Source organism: Haliotis rubra, unplaced genomic scaffold (assembly GCF_003918875.1).
Source record: "Haliotis rubra isolate DU_JTF1 unplaced genomic scaffold, ASM391887v1 Scf425, whole genome shotgun sequence".
NCBI classification, from domain to species: domain Eukaryota; kingdom Metazoa; phylum Mollusca; class Gastropoda; order Lepetellida; family Haliotidae; genus Haliotis; species Haliotis rubra.
In genome coordinates, this window is record NW_025767108.1 from 594,000 (window position 1) to 611,282 (window position 17,283).

At 39.4% G+C, this 17,283-nt stretch overlaps 1 protein-coding gene across 1 annotated transcript in view; it reads left to right on the top strand.

The window, feature by feature from the left end:
* The first annotated feature begins 774 nt into the window (after positions 1–774).
* LOC124288796 overlaps positions 775–17,283 on the top strand; it is a 318,833-nt gene continuing 302,324 nt past the window's right edge. The window contains exons 1-5 of the mRNA XM_046725327.1: positions 775–2,822; positions 6,095–6,213; positions 6,526–6,579; positions 11,767–11,811; positions 16,790–16,919. Of these exons, the coding sequence (XP_046581283.1) occupies positions 6,543–6,579; positions 11,767–11,811; positions 16,790–16,919 (212 nt within the window). The 5' untranslated portion in view covers positions 775–2,822; positions 6,095–6,213; positions 6,526–6,542. The remainder of the gene's footprint in view (positions 2,823–6,094; positions 6,214–6,525; positions 6,580–11,766; positions 11,812–16,789; positions 16,920–17,283) is intronic.

Genomic DNA, 17,283 nt, shown 5'->3' on the forward strand with positions numbered 1-17,283 from the left:
GACGCAACCAGAACACAAATGACGTCATCGATCGGCCACGTTCTGGACGTCCACGTGTTACAACGCCAAGACATATGGATAAGGGTGACCCATCTTCGCCACAGGTTTCAGACTACAGTGATGACTGCCCGAACCATCCCAGGACTTCGCCTATCCACCCCAACACTGTTCGACAACGTTTACGTCATCACGGGATCAGACCACGACGTCCCGCCATACGGCCTATCCTGTCACAACGTCATCGACAAGCTCGCCGAATGTGGTGCCGAAATTATGTCCGCAGACCCTTGTTTTGGTGGAGAAATGTTGTTTTTACAGATGAGTCCAGGTTTAACATTTCCCATAGCGATGGACGTCAACGTGCCTATAGACGCGTGGGAGAACGTTATGCACAGGCCTGTGTCTTGGAGAGGAATCGCTTTGGTGGTGGTTCCGTGATGATTTGGGGTGGAATAACAGCACGCTAAAGAACTCATTTGGTGATTGTTCAGGGCAACTTAATTGGTGTGGGCTACAGGGATCAGATTCTTCGACCTGTGGCAATTCCTTTCCCTCAACGTCATGGCCCTGGGTTAACATTCCAACAGGACAATGCCCGCCCTAATACGGCAAGGGTTGCTATGGATTTCTTGCAACACCACAACGTTGACTTACTGCCTTGGCCTGCAAATTCACCGGATCTCTCCCCGATAGAGCATGTTTGGGACGAGATGGATCGACGTCTACGCCGTCTTCCTCATCCGCCAGATAACGTCCTTGACCTTGCAACAGAACACGAGAGAATCTGGCGTGACATCCCACAAGCCATCCTTGCACGTTTGATAGGCTCTATGCGTACTTCTCTATTCCGTACCTTGGAATCTAATGAGATATTTAGAGCAATCAACATATTTTCTCCATTATGCAATCAGAAGGATCACAAAACCACTGTGTAAAACTTTTTAATAAACTGGAAAAATGTCCCTAGAGAACTACTTAGTAATTTCCATAGTAATAAAATGTAAACCATACTGTTATAATATACATGTAGATGTCAAATAGTCTTTAGTTTTAGCAATAATGTCACTGTCATTATGATAACTTCATCATCTGTCATGGCCATTAGCATTAAACTCCAGCAGTGCTTGACCGAACTGTCCACCAGTGGTTATCGGTTTGTTGAAAAACTGTCTGAATATACAAGTCACTGCTCCATCCTGCAGTTCTCAAGATTGTGCTCAGAGGAACCCTCACACATGCAGCTGCACTTGTTGCAACACTATGGAGACTGAAAATGCCCATATTCATGCCAACACATATCACGTTTTATCCATCTGCATATGGTGTCTTTGGTCACTCGTTTATGTGGCTTATGGACACATAGAGAGGACAGTCTCATTACCCCTTAAACTACTTCTAACATACAGGTAATCACCTAGTACTCTAACTATACACAGCTTGGGATCTGAGAAGCCAGGTAACGTTATCTCCCTTTTGTGATATGAAGGCCTGGGCTGTTTCAATAAGACCCCAAATCTTAACTTCACATACTTCTCTCTGATATCCATGTTTCTACAATCAAGCATGTGTAGTGATTGCACTCTCTGTCCAGATAGCAAAAGCAGCATCATGGCAAGTGTATGAGTTAGAGATTTTAGTTCATTCTTAGGCACATCCTTCAAGTGTTGTAGAACTAGAGACACATCCCATGTCACATTGTACTTGGGTAAAGCAGGTCTAAGGTGGAAAATCCCTTTCATAAAGCGGATAACTAATACATACTGTCCAAAACTATTATTGTCTATTTTCACAAGTGTTGACAAAGCCGATCGAGCTATATTTATAGCGGAGTAGCTCAGACCTTGTTGGTATGGTCTCTACAAGAAGTTAAGACCCTCTGCTACAGATGGTGAAAGGGGATTAACACATCTCTCACTGCAAAACAACACCCACTTTTGGATATAAGGCCCATACTGCTTGTGGGTGGAACTTTTCCATGATTGCAGTATGCCGTTGATAACTGGCTCCAGATTGCCTTGACTTTCCAGTACTTTCCTGATAAGCTGAATGCTGTTAGCTTCAGCTTCCCGCGCAATTGGTGTACTTCTTCGGCGTTGTTGGCTAGTGTCAGAAGGGACTTGGACTTTGGTAGCAGCCTGGGACAGTCTGTTGATAATTCCAGTAGCTTGCTGAACCAACACTGAGTTGGCCACAGTGGAGCTATCATCAGGACATCGGCTATATCCAGCTTGATTTTCTGCTGCACTTTCCCCAAGACACTGAATGGACAGAAGATATAGTCAAAACTAGATTTCCATGACAACCTGAAAGCATCCACAACTTGTGCACCAGGGTCAGGGAACCATGATATATATCTAGGTAACTGGTTATTCAGTCTTGATGCAAATAAATCTCTACATGAAACTCCAAACTCCTTAGTTTATAGAAGATATTATGATCTAACTTCCGCTTTTTGTCGTCAGTGACATTTCTCGAGTACCAATCAGCTTCACAGTTGCACCATAACCACATTGTTCTTGTCATATCATTACAGCTGGGCGTAGTACCTCCCATATTATTCACATAAGCCACAGCAGTGGTATTGCTCAGTTCAAGTCTAATGTGAGTATCATGTGCCCCATACATGATGACTGCAATGTAAGGAAAGCAGCATATATATCATGGAGGTTTATGTGCTTTCCACTTTATTAGCCAGACCATAGCCCACCTGTCTTGTGATTTGCCTCAACGATGATAAACGGCGACAGAGGTCACACACGCATAAAGACGACGGAGCACGACTCCGCTATCATTGTAACTCACTTGGAGAGAATTTGCTGTGGGTAGGGACAATTTATTTTCTTAAAGTTTCATTCACGATCAAACAAGCTATGCCAATTCAAAGATCTATATTGTAATCGGATACGTTTCGGTTGCGTCACAAACTTACAAGAAATGTTGAAATCATACAACAGGAGATATCACGTAATAGCGAATTGGATGGCCCTATCCAATATGTAAATATTTTCTTAGATTCTAATATTATTCTGTCTGTGTACATGTATTTTGACCAATTTTGCATTATTATTTACAGTGTACCAGGCATATCTTTAAATTTAAATGTAATGACTTGACTGAAATAATTACACCATTTTAGTTGACGCCATGTCTTGTTTTAAGTGGGGTGGGTGGGGGTAGCCTAATGGTTAAAGCGTTGGCTCGTCACGCCGAAGGCCCGGGAGCGAATTCCCACATGGGTACAATGTGTGAAGCCCATTTATGGTTTTCCCCGCCTAGATGATACTGGAATATTGCTAAAAGCGGCGTAAAACCAAACTCAGTCAGTCAGTTGTTTTAAGTGTTTTTCAACGTTGGAAAAAGACTACATTATGATGTTAAGTATATGTCTCATTAATTTAAGTTAATTGTATAAAGAGTCTTGGTTTGTATGTAGGATTTTAACGCTCTTTTTTACAGAACATAATATGAGTGAATTAAAAATTAACGTCACCTCGACAATATTTCTGCCATTTAGTGACGATAAAGGTTGTGCATATACAATAAATACAAATGGTTGAATAATCAGTCCTCGAATGACTGTAAAATAAGTAGAGTATAACAGATGGTGTCTAAAACTAGCATGTAAATCTAAAACTATTTTATTTACGAAGACAATACAATATACAGACAGTCTATAAGTCGCCAACAACTGAAGGTAGATCACCATACTAGTGACCATGAGGACTTACATTACTTTTGCAACCTGCATGGACCCTAGTTGGATTTACACCATCCATCCAGCCGTTGGCGATTGTAGGAAAATTGTAGCCGAAATTTAAACGTTGTCACAGGTTTGTCCAAAGAAAGACATGGCCTGATATATATTCTTTTCCCATTTCTTGTAGAAATATAGTTACAGTTTGATATTCCGCCTTCATAATATCAATACATAATTGATTTGTCCATATATTTAATAAAGCATATAAATCACTTTCTTACATTAATATTGTCAGTGTTACTTATCGGGTTAAAATTAAATCGCTGTTCATTAACCAGGTTATATGAAATTACAATATTGAATATTGCAAATCGCAGGAACTACAGTACGCGATAACTACAGAAATGCCTATATTTCATCTTCTAACATTTGTGCTCAGGTTAAAAAATATGTTCTTCTTCGCTGAATACTAGTATGTAATTTTTTTGGTGTAAATATTGTTCAAACAAAAACATTCAAAGGATAGAAAACCCATATAACCAATATACACGTATGATATTAAACAAGGCTTAATGTAGATAGTGAAATTAGTATTGTTCAAACCAGAAATTACACCTCTGAAATAATAATATAATCGTTCGATTGCAAAACGAGCGAGGAAGGAAATGGCAAACTGAAGCAGTTCTCAAAGAATAACCTAGATCTATGGGGCTAACTGTCATGAAGACCATGGAGCCCGACTCATTTTACACTCATCAAAGCGAATTCATCAATGTGAGCGAGAGCCAGTTTGGTTTATAGTAACAGTTAATTTTTACTCGACGATGTCCCTTCTAAGATTCCAACTTTGACTGACAATGCCGAAAAACACACTCACACACTTACTTGTATGGGTAATCCAGTTGTATTAACTGTAATTGAACAAAAATGATATAGATTAAAATAAATCAAACAGGGGCAGACGCTGCATGGTAGCAGTAATTGTCTTTGACTGATATGAAAAATAAAATTTCAAAATGTATTCTAGCCACATAAAGAAACTGTGCACACAGATTTGGAAAGTACAACACAGAAAAGACGACATGATGTAAACACTTTATAAGCTGAAGTATCGGGCCTTAACAGCATGTCGAAAGAACATGAACAATATCCGTAACGATGACGTCAGAAGTTCAAAATTGAGTAGGGGGTCACACGTCGAAGTCACAAAGCCAATAACGGGTATGACCATCATGCGCGTGAAGCACAGCAGTGCATCGACGACGCATAGAGGCTACCAAATTTTCCAAATGAAGGCCTGGGAAATGGTTTGGGACGGGGTCACTGCCGTCTGGAACCTGTGTCTGATATGAGTCACCCGAATGCATCTGTCCTGTCTTGGCGTCGTTACTCGGGGACGCCCAAAACGTGGGTGGTCGGCAACGTCAATTACTGTTTCCATAACGCCTGACCAATGCAGATATCGCGTTACGATGGCATTGGACATGTGCTGCCACCTGTTGTTGGCTCATGCCTGCTCGAACCATTCCAATGGCTTCATGACGCTGAGCACATGTTAATCTTGGCATGATGTGCATGTGACCTTTCATGTGAATTTGTGAACGTTTGAATGACCAAAGATCAAGCTTTCGACAGTGACATCAATTTCTGAGTTTCACATGTTGTGAGCAGCTGCACAGGCTGCACGTGCAGTAACACGTTGCAAGTCCATAGGCCACCATCAATGACGTCACCTCGCCTGGCACGAGCGTTTGATTGTCTCCAATACTTGCTATGTTCACACCTTTATTTATGCATTAAGACACTGTCTGCCTATCTTTATATTTTCTGTGTGCACAGTTTCTTTATTTGGCCAGTATATAACATCTTCCTTGCTGTTTGAACCAGTTTTAAACGCGTGCCGTATAGGTGTTGAAGTTCAAATCGGTGGAGACTGAAGAGTAGCCTGCTCTCGATATTTACAATATAGTACATGTATACATCTTACCACTAGATTCTGGTAGAAGTCTACTATTATCGACATATGGTCCAAAAGCCAACAGGTAGCCCAATCTATATATATTTTTCAGGTAATGAACATGGAATATAACCTTGTCGTTGCTGTCTTGCATAAGTGTTTGTGAATTTCAATGTATTGCTTTATAATTATTTTCTAGTTATGCATGAAACTATTAACTTTTAGCAAAATAAACTATACTGATACACAAAGTACCATTTCACCACACACATTCTATTTACTATCGTTAGGTACTTACCATTATGGATAATTTCCTTTGTATTTCCGAGGAAATCATAGATGAAATTATAAAAGTAATTTTCTTATAGCAAGTGAAATATGATGCTTGGTGTTATCGCCAGAGCTGAATTGGAGTCTGAGGTTTATCAATGTAATTACAGCCAGATGTTGTTGGTCCGTCATGGAGTTCTTGGAAACGAAAGCTGATACTGGCTGACCTATGATATTATCTCCATCCATGAACCCCCGAACACAACTCCAACAGCAACCGCCGAGAAAGGTAAGTGTTTCTCGTTAGGAATGATCTGGTACGGATGTGTTCTAGCATTACAATTACTAAGTTTGAGAATGTGCAAGTTTTATAGACTGAAGTAAATACACATGATCATTTATGAAGTTACTTCTCACGCAACACGTTTCATGATGTTTTCAGAAAGGTGCTTATAATAATCATTGTTATGGAAGTATACTTCCGAACTGGAAACATTTAAACCGACTACAAGTAATCTCTGTGATATATCTGGTCGCTAGCAAGTACGACAGTCGTTTCCTACATGCCCTATTACCTTTACAAACTTCCATTATGTTTCAGAGACAAACATAGATAGGATGCACTTACAATGTCTCCTTGTGATTATTTTATGTGGTGAGTAGCATGGATGCATGATAAATTTATTCTCAAATGATTTAAAAAAAAGTTACGCTTATGCTGAATTTTCCTGCCACAACTAGAAAGGTGTTTGTATACCTGTGCCGACCCTTCATTTCCGTGTCCTTATAAATCCAGGAGTCTCCTGGGGTCATATCTAGTTCATGTACAGGAAGCTGTTAAATACTTTAAGCTTTTGTCCTTGGCCAGAGGGGTATACAGCGGGATTTATCAACGTCAACATGAATACATGTATTTGCTTATGGACAAGAGTGTTTTGATTCGGTTGTATTTTGAGATCATACAGTGTCATATATATACTTGATATCAGTACAAATGAAACTTCCTTAAAATCACTGACTTGTACAGTGGAGGGTGAATAGTCGGATGGACAGAGTTGACGTAGGTGCTCAGTTGGATGAACTAAGTTGTACAGTGGAGGGTGAACAGTCGGATGGACAGAGTTGACGTAGGTGCTCAGTTGGATGCACTAAGTTGTACAGTGGAGGGTGAATAGTCGGATGGACAGAGTTGACGTAGGTGCTCAGTTGGATGAACTAAGTTGTACAGTGGAGGGTGAATAGTCGGATGGACAGACTTGACGTAGGTGCTCAGTTGGATGAACTAAGTTGTACAGTGGAGGGTGAATAGTCGGATTGACAGAGTTGACGTAGGTGCTCAGTTGGATGCACTAAGTTGTACAGTGGAGGGTGAATAGTCGGATGGACAGAGTTGACGTAGGTGCTCAGTTGGATGAACTAAGTTGTACAGTGGAGGGTGAATAGTCGGATGGACAGAGTTGACGTAGGTGCTCAGTTGGATGAACTAAGTTGTACAGTGGAGGGTGAATAGTCGGATGGACAGAGTTGACGTAGGTGCTCAGTTGGATGCACTAAGTTGTACAGTGGAGGGTGAATAGTCGGATGGACAGAGTTGACGTAGGTGCTCAGTTGGATGCACTAAGTTGTACAGTGGAGGGTGAATAGTCGGATGGACAGAGTTGACGTAGGTGCTCAGTTGGATGAACTAAGTTGTACAGTGGAGGGTGAATAGTCGGATGGACTGAGTTGACGTAGGTGCTCAGTTGGATGCACTAAGCTGTACAGTGGAGGGTGAATAGTCGGATGGACTGAGTTGACGTAGGTGCTCAGTTGGATGCACTAAGTTGTACAGTGGAGGGTGAATAGTCGGATGGACAGACTTGACGTAGGTGCTCAGTTGGATGCACTAAGTTGTACAGTGGAGGGTGAATAGTCGGATGGACAGAGTTGACGTAGGTGCTCAGTTGGATGAACTAAGTTGTACAGTGGAGGGTGAATAGTCGGATGGACAGAGTTGACGTAGGTGCTCAGTTGGATGAACTAAGTTGTACAGTGGAGGGTGAATAGTCGGATGGACAGAGTTGACGTAGGTGCTCAGTTAGATGCACTAAGTTGTACAGTGGAGGGTGAATAGTCGGATGGACAGAGTTGACGTAGGTGCTCAGTTGGATGCACTAAGTTGTACAGTGGAGGGTGAATAGTCGGATGGACAGAGTTGACGTAGGTGCTCAGTTGGATGCACTAAGTTGTACAGTGGAGGGTGAATAGTCGGATGGACAGAGTTGACGTAGGTGCTCAGTTGGATGCACTTAGTTGTACAGTGGAGGGTGAATAGTCGGATGGACAGAGTTGACGTAGGTGCTCAGTTGGATGAACCAGGGATACTCTACAACAGGGATAGGTCACTCGCTTGCTTTCTTTACCATTTGTACTCATTAACGTGTGCCTCGTCATGCTCCAACGCACACAGTGACTTGGTTCGGTCCCAGCGCAACTTCGGCTGCGTTTAACAGTACTTCAACCAGTGTATTGTATCAGTCGGAATTTTACAATGAATGAATGAATGAATTAAGAGCAAGAATTTTATGTGAATGAATGAAAGAAATTAAGAAAAAGAACAAAAGAAAAAGAACATATGTGAATGAATGAAAGAATAAATGATACACCACGGCCATCCCTCCCCAAACATGTTAAAGAACGCAAAACTATCGGTAGAACACATGCTAACATCAGCTGTCCTTTTTATAAAAATCTACTTTGAGACATTTTTTTACATTAGTAACTAATTCAGATATCGTATTGCATGTGTGGAATGACATGGGCATTGACAGAATGTTAACTGACACTGTCACAGACGCCTCAAGAACAGAAAGTTTAGAACTATCACAAAGCCTTGCAAACACCTTTCCAGTTTTGTCAAATACTAAGATCAACAAGAAAGAAACATCAGCTGTCCTTTTTATAAAAATCTACTTTGAGACATTTTTTTACATTAGTAACTAATTCAGATATCTTATTGCATGTGTGGAAAATGACATGGGCATTGACAGAATGTTAACTGACACTGTCACAGACCCCTCAAGAACAGAAAGTTTAGAACTATCACAAAGCCTTGCAAACACCTTTCCAGTTTTGTCAAATACTAAGATCAACAAGAAAGAAAGAAGTTTTAGAACTATAACACTCAAGCATCACAAGCACCAATGGCGTATCAGAACAGATCGGCGATATGTCATATTTTTCACACATCTCAAATACACACTAACAAAAAAAAATAAATAAAACTATCACTATTACTTGCAAAAAACTTTCACCTGATGGTATATTCCCCTCATAAAAATTAAAGGTGTATGTGAAAGATGTTTTAGAACAATAACTAGAAACACTCCAACAACGCCCTCTAGTATTTCAATGGCAGATCGGCGATATGTCATATTTTTCACACGCCTCAAATACACACTAACAATTTTTTAAAAATTCTAAAACTATTACTATTACTTGCAAACACCTTTCACCTGATGGTATATTCCCCTCATAAAAATTGAAGGTGTATGTGAAAGATGTTTTAGAACACTTACTAGAAACACTCAAACAACGCCCTGTAGTATTTCAATGGCAGATCGGCGATATGTCATTTTTTCACACACCTCAAATACACCCTAACAAATTTTTTTTAGTTATAAAAATATCACTATTACTTGCAAACACCTTTTAACTAAAGGTATATTTCCCTTCTAAAAATTAAACGAATATGTGAAAGAAGTTTTTAGCGATATAATTTAGTCTTTCTTTGCTGTGTACTGAGAATTGAAGCCAGTGAGCTACAACATGCCCACTTGAAACTTTACTACAAAGCTACTGTACTTATACTGACACTAATAACATGTATTTCACTTAAAATGAAGTGACAGTTTAGGTAACTTATCGTCTACGTGTAGGTTTTCAGTTGTCACAACACTCAGCGTATGTAATCAGCTGTTGAAAATAAACAAGGCTCAATCTTAAAAACTACGCCGCCGCCATATTGGCTGCACTGGTCACGTGACGAGCTGAGGCATAGCTTAGGAGCTTTCCGAGGAGTGACCACTCCCCCTTATAGAGTCTCCCTGGATGAACTAAGTTGTACAGTGGAGGGTGAATAGTCGGATGGACAGAGTTGACGTAGGTGCTCAGTTGGATGAACTAAGTTGTACAGTGGAGGGTGAATAGTCGGATGGACAGAGTTGACGTAGGTGCTCAGTTGGATGCACTAAGTTGTACAGTGGAGGGTGAATAGTCGGATGGACTGAGTTGACGTAGGTGCTCAGTTGGATGCACTGAGTGGTCATGGGGATAATTATGGACAGTGGGGGTTGTTGAGTCAAGGAGTGAGGGGTCCGACGACCGGGACTCCTAACTGACAAAATTGCATTCACGTACTGGCACACATTCATACAAAAATTAAATCAACACCAGACTCTGTACTCACATAGGTTTACTAAATCCCTCTCCTCATGACAAGGTTGTTTGGGCTGGACAGGACAGGACAGGACGGGGCAAGGTCTCAATCAGATGTGGAACTGCAGGCATGCAATGTAAGCGTTCTGCTGACTTTGTAACCCGCAACACTTTGCTAGTGATGACTGTATCTTTTTAAGGTGTTCGAGCCTGCTCCGCCAGATACAATATTTCTTATTCGTTACTGTAAACTACCCACAGGCGATTCACCGTTAACTAATACCTTAAGAGTCTTTTTGATTCTGTCACTCCCAGTTATTATGAGTGTAGTTATTATGTTGTATATCCTTTGATATCAATTCTATCACGAAATAACCGCAATTTTCAAGAATGCGTTTGTTATAAATTCCTTGTATAAAAGATGCATTTATAACCTTATAACAGTCCCATCGACGTCTAAACAATACGTGAGCGAGTTGAGTTTTACGCCGCACTCAGCAATATTCCAGCTATATGGCGGCGGTCTGTAAATAATCGAGTCTGGACTAGACAATCCAGTGATCAACACCATGAACATCAATCTGCGCAATAGGGAACCGATGACATGTGTCGACCAAGTCAGCGAGCCTTGACCAGCCGGTCCCGTTAGTCGCCTCTTGTCTAAACAATGATTTGGGTGACAATGAATCGAGGTTTAGAACCAAACTTGTTAAAGGGCACGTTTTATGCCTTTTTCCACCGACTTATTGAAAGCACGAAAAACGCATGCAAAACAAAAACTACCGACAGGGCCCTGTTTGGGTTATGAATTAAGTGCATTATATAGAATATTAAATGCGTTATAATTATTTTTTCTCATTGAAACAAGTGTGGTGTACCTTTGAGTATATATGTTTGTAAAATATACGTTCAATTTGCACCAAACACCTGAAGTCAGGCGCGTAGTAAGCCAATTGTTTCGTGTAACTCCAATAGGTTGCAAAGCTATATATTTACATAGCACTGAGGGCTTGCCCAACCATTTAGCAGCAATCATGTGTAAGCCCGGGCTTTTGTTACAATGGTAGCTACGCCCTTGGAAGGTATGATTTTAAACCCAGATTGGGTCCATAGTATCTACCTTTACTTGCTGGTGCCCTAGTGGCTCGTTTTCATGTTGTATCGTTCTCTATAGTGGTATCGTTTTATGATAACATGCTAGTTTTAAGCAACAATTAGTGATAGTTGTAGTTCTACTTTTACTGTATAATCACGACGTATATATGTCTAATTTGGTTCATTTTAATGTATAAACTATTCTCGCCATGATATGCATGTAATATCGGCGATGTGACATTAAACATAACAATTCCTATAAGCGTGAATTTGTGTAATGATGACGCAGTAAATGGATGCAGAAAATATACATGGCATTTTCTTATTTCAGGAATAAAAAAGTGCATCAGCTGTGGAGATGGCGGTGGAAACGAAGGTAAAAATTATTATGTCATCCCGCCGCAACATTTATGCTCTGTGCATTCACGCTGCCTTACACCAAGCAACCTCCCAGTAAGCAATAACCGACGTTTTCACAAAGTACTACAATTTTTACGAAGTATAAATCTGCCAGACGCTTAACTACAAGAAATACATTATGAATTTCATAGCAAACGATATTACTGAATCATAAAAGTCCAGTTAGTGGAAGGTCAGTATTAAGGACTTCAAGTTTCGTTGACATACATATTTCTGTTAAAGCAGAACATAATAGGCTACATTATCAAGCTGTCCGTTTTGTGGTTTTCGGGGTTTGATAGCAGGCCGAAAAACATTTCGTAAGGTCAAGGACACAGGTCAAGGTCATTTAAGCGGTTCATCCCGAGGAAACTTTATTTTTGGAGAGCGAATACGCAGCTGAAAGCAATTAGTGTTCCTGCTTTGCCCAGATCTAGTGTATGTGATGGCTGTCGTCTGTCCGCATTTCTGTCCGTCAAACTCCTCTTTTCTCCGATATTATTGGACGTGCAGTGCTTAGATTGCATCACCTTCACTGTGCCAACTGATGCCTTAACATTCGAGCCATTCGCTTTTCAACTTTTGTTGCTATGGCAACCCCCAAAATACAAATCCTAAATCCAAGATGGCGGCCAAACGGCTGGAGATTACCCAAAAATGATCACATACCAAAATATGGAAACTATTGAATCAATACTGGCGGAGATATGTGCTGTTTTATGCCGTTTTGATCAAATAATGCATTTCTGCAGTTTTCAATCGAAAATGGCCGCCAAACGACGCAAGTTTTCATAAAGAAGAACTTAATATGTTTAACGTCTGATACTGATGGTTGATGCTAATCTTCAGCTCTTTCTGAGCAGACCCTGCTGTTTTTAAAGACCCTGCTGTTTTTAAAGACCGATACTCTGAAACTACTAGAACATGTTCCGCATACAAAGTTTCGAACGATGTATCTTGAATAACAAAGAAGATGTATCTTGTGAAAACCAATTTTATGAGAAAATATACAACAAAAGCAAACATATAAATAACTATAACAATATATAAATAACTATTCAAAATATCACAAAACAACCATATGTTGTTCTTGTTCAACGTATAGAGACAATGTCTGCAAATTTTCGAACTTTCAGAGCTACAAATTGTGGAAAATGCCTAAGCCTAAAAAACTACATTTCCTCTGAATGTGTTTAATCCAAAATGACCGCCAAACCACGTGTGCAACAGTCATTTTCCTTTGTAAGTTTGCTTTGGAATAAAATTCTTGGTTACCCAGCCACGTTGGCATTTCCGGGAACACAATGGCCGATCTTGATGCTAAAGCAACACACAACAAATCTATGACACCACTTGTTATTCCATACTCTTATTATAAAGCTATCACTAGATCTTACATCCGTGATCTGATGCAGAAGAAGTGGGACACCCAAGTAGGTATATATAAATTACATGCAATTTAACCAACCATCGGTTACACCTACTTGGATTGGCAGTCTCGATTTCAAGAGGTCAGTATACGAAGTTGTCGCATTTGCCATACAAGGTATACTCATGAGTATTTATTAAAAGGTGAAGATCCTCCTTTTTGCATCCCCGAGATGAAAGAATCTCGGTCAAGCATGGGATAAGTATTTCAGTGTAAAAACGATGAAAAATCTTTTTAATAATGTACATCTTCCGTTAATCATTGAGTTTTAAATTTTTTTAATTTAATTGATAAATTTTGATGTGTATTGTATTTAGTATATTCATTTTAATTTGTGAGAATGATTAAATAACTTTTATACTCAAAACAAGTATCACCCGAGAGTTATTACAGCATGGATTGTTGTTGTATAGGCCCGTATAAGGCGGACGAAGTTTATTAACTGTTAATGAAAATATAATTACTGTAATAATTAGATGGTTATAACAAATAGGCCACAAAGTTGGGGAAGCCCGCGCCATAGAACTATACAAAGGTATAGGGAAAGAGAGGAGGAGGTGGTTGTAAATTCCTGTGCAGGGATGCGATGTAGCGTCGAAGGCGGCCTAAAGTGGACTGAGCAAGACTTCAAAATGGCAGAGATTTACACAATTTACGCCACACCCGTAAAGAAGGCCTAGGGTTTCGCGCCAACACAGTATGGGAACTGTGCCGAGAAATTGAAAACATGAGATGTTGGTTTTTCTTATAAAATTAATTTTTATAAAATTCTGCATCTATACTCAAAACCAGTATCACCCGAGAACGTCAAGTTCATTTGTGGAAAATTCTAACAACATAAATTGTTGTTGTATAGGCCTGCACAAGGCGGACAACGTTTATTAACTGTTAATGAAAATTAAAATACCGTAAGAATTAAATGTATGTAAAAAATAGGCCACAAAGGTGGGGAATCCCGCGCCACAATAGTGGAACACTATGCCCCACCCGACGACGGGTCTGGGAGAAAAAATAAATAAATAAAAAACAAGCATTGTCACTAAGGTGACATAATGCCCCGCCGCAAATTATCAAATCAAACTTATAAAGTAATGAAAGTTTAAGTTAAATGTCAACAAAAACATGACCAGTCAACCTCTCTTGATGTCTTGCTCTTTAGGTGTTCAAACACACATATTTTCAAGACTGACTTTGACATGAATGTCATAGTGTATGAAATATGCAAAAATTGTACTAAAGAAATTGCTTTTTGACAAACATTTATTGGAAGTCTTGAAAGTCTTTGAAGAAGATCCAGTGAACTGTTTTTTGAAATATCTTGCTGACAATTCAGGTTGACATGCTGAAATCTTCAAACTGTCTCTGTGACCTTGAAAATTAAGTGACGGTCACCAAATTCGACTGGGACCTGTGCCTTCCCTAGATAAAGCTTGGTTTTAAATATGAAGAAAATCCAGTTAACGGTTCTTGAGATAGCTTAACATGCAGGTTAATATGCTGAAATCATCAAAGTGTCGCCATGACCTTGAAACTTATGTGAAGGTCACCAATATCGACTGGGTCCTGCGCCTTCCCTAGATAAAGCTTTGTATTGAATAGGAAGAAAATCCAGTTAAAGGTGACTTGGCCCTTTCTTATACTGTGGTGAACCTAGGTACCAATTATGAAAAGAATCTAGTGAACGGTTCTTAAGATATTCCAATTCGTACGTACGGACAGAGCCCAATACTATATTCCCCGCTCCGCGCTAAACGCGCGGCGGGGGATAATAATATAATATAAAAAGGGGCGTCCTCCTCACTAACTCTATGCAAAAATATATGCTAGTTGGTTTATGTTAGGCGCGATTAAGTGAGTGTTCACAGAAACTTCTCCACGTATAGAACCAACGATAAGTTCTGACGTTTATAATAAAGCACAACGTTCCAAGTCACTTGATATGTGTTGACCAGTGGCAGTGACCCAGATACTACACATGAAACCAAGGTCCTTAAGAAGTGTTCTGTATCTAATGTTCATGACCGAGTCTCTTATCTCCGTCCCTACTGGAGAAATTGTCTTGGGTCACGTCTGTTGTCTGAAAAACAAGTCAAATCAACAATATCTGGCCTCTAACCTTTTTTCTTACATTTAACTACAAGATGCTATGTACCACTGTGTGGTAACTAGTGGAAAATGCCCATCTGTATAGATAGCCTGCAATAACTTCAAAAATGGTCGTACTCACGATTTAAAAAATAAATTCCTGCAAAGAGATGCGATGTGGAAATCCATACGTCCCGGGCTAAGTTTCGATAAATTTTAAATTCCTCTGCAGAGATGCGACGTGGCGTCGAAGCCGGCCTAAAGTGAGCTGAGCAGCACTACGAAATGGCAGAGATTACGTGTGCATATGACGTGACAATTTTCGTAACACCCGTAAAGAAGGCCTAGGGTTTCGCGCCAAGACAGTATAGGAACTGTGCCTAAAATTGAAAACATAAGATGCTGGTTTTTGTTATAAAATGTTTTTTTTAATATAAAATTCTGCATTCATTGTTACACCTCAAAGGGGGTAGCTAAAAATTACCCCAAAATACCCAAAAGGGTATGTAAGTCCCATTTCATTTAAAGTATTTTTCATTGTCCGTGATTTTAATCGTAGTATATATGTTCTCATAATTTTGGGCTAATTTTTGCAAGATCACCAGCATATGAAGGGACGATGTAAATCTAGTTAGGGTCCATGCAGGTAGCAGAGGTGCCGTAAGACCCAATGGTCCCTAGCATAGTGATCTACCTTCAGTTGCTTGTGTTCTCCAGCCCGTTTTTATATTGTATTGTGTCTATTATTTTAAAAGTTACCTGCTAGTTTTACATCTGTAACATCTCTAACTGTGATAGTCTAGATATTTTACTGACCTTTATCGACAGGTTTTTATAATTCAATTGCGTATATTGTTAATTTATAACTTTTTACATATCAATATAGCTGAAATATTGCCCATGTGACTATAAATGTTAACTCACTCACTCACTTTTGCTACCTGTATGGACCCTAGATGCATTATCACGTTCCCCTTATGATGAGTCTAACCCAAATTTACAACAACAAATATACTGCATTTAAAAGGCTGACATGCTTATGAATACCTCAAATGGCGTGGAACTTACATACCCTCTTTGGGGGACAATTATGTTACCTTATAATAAAAACAGATATTGATATATACCATAGCAGAACCGGGTTATGACGCATACTGAATACGTATCACGATCACGTAAAGATAAGCAATGGGTAATCATATTCAATAAATGTAAATGCAGTAGTACGCGTAATATTAATGTACTTGTTAAATTTAGAATTGTACCATTATTTTATTTAAGATGAGCATGATTGTTGATGTGTGAATGGATATGTTATAATTAAAATAACTGTAACACCGATGTGTAGATATATCCTTCCTTAGTTAAATGGTAAATAACAGCATTTTCAGAGAAAAGTAAAACGTAAAGCAAACGCTTAAGGAAAATGATCTCTTTTCAGATCGAAATCATCCACCTACCATAACCTGCCCAAGTATAAAAAGCAATTGGATTGCTGACAAACGAAAGACCACAACAACAATACACTGGGCTGCACCTGAGGTCAGTGATCCAGATGGAGAAACCTTAAGGTATGTTCAGGGAATCTGCGCTCATTTAGTTTATCGCACGACTTCTACATAAATCATAATGTCTACTTGTTCGGACTAAAGACGTCTCAATATCTAAATCATGTTGCTTGTTCCATCCCGGAGCAGCCAAAATCTCTTGTTGGAAAAGGTACACAAATGAGTGAATTTGCTCATCGGCAGTATTTCAACCAAATAGTGACTATGACATTTGTATATGAATAAAAACATACTTGGACAATATAAACATTTGTCAATAAAGGACACTAAAATAACTAGACTGTCACAAAATTACACTTGAAACACATCTTTCATGCGCATTTTATAAGTTGAAATGATGATTTTATGGATATACAACTTCTTGTTT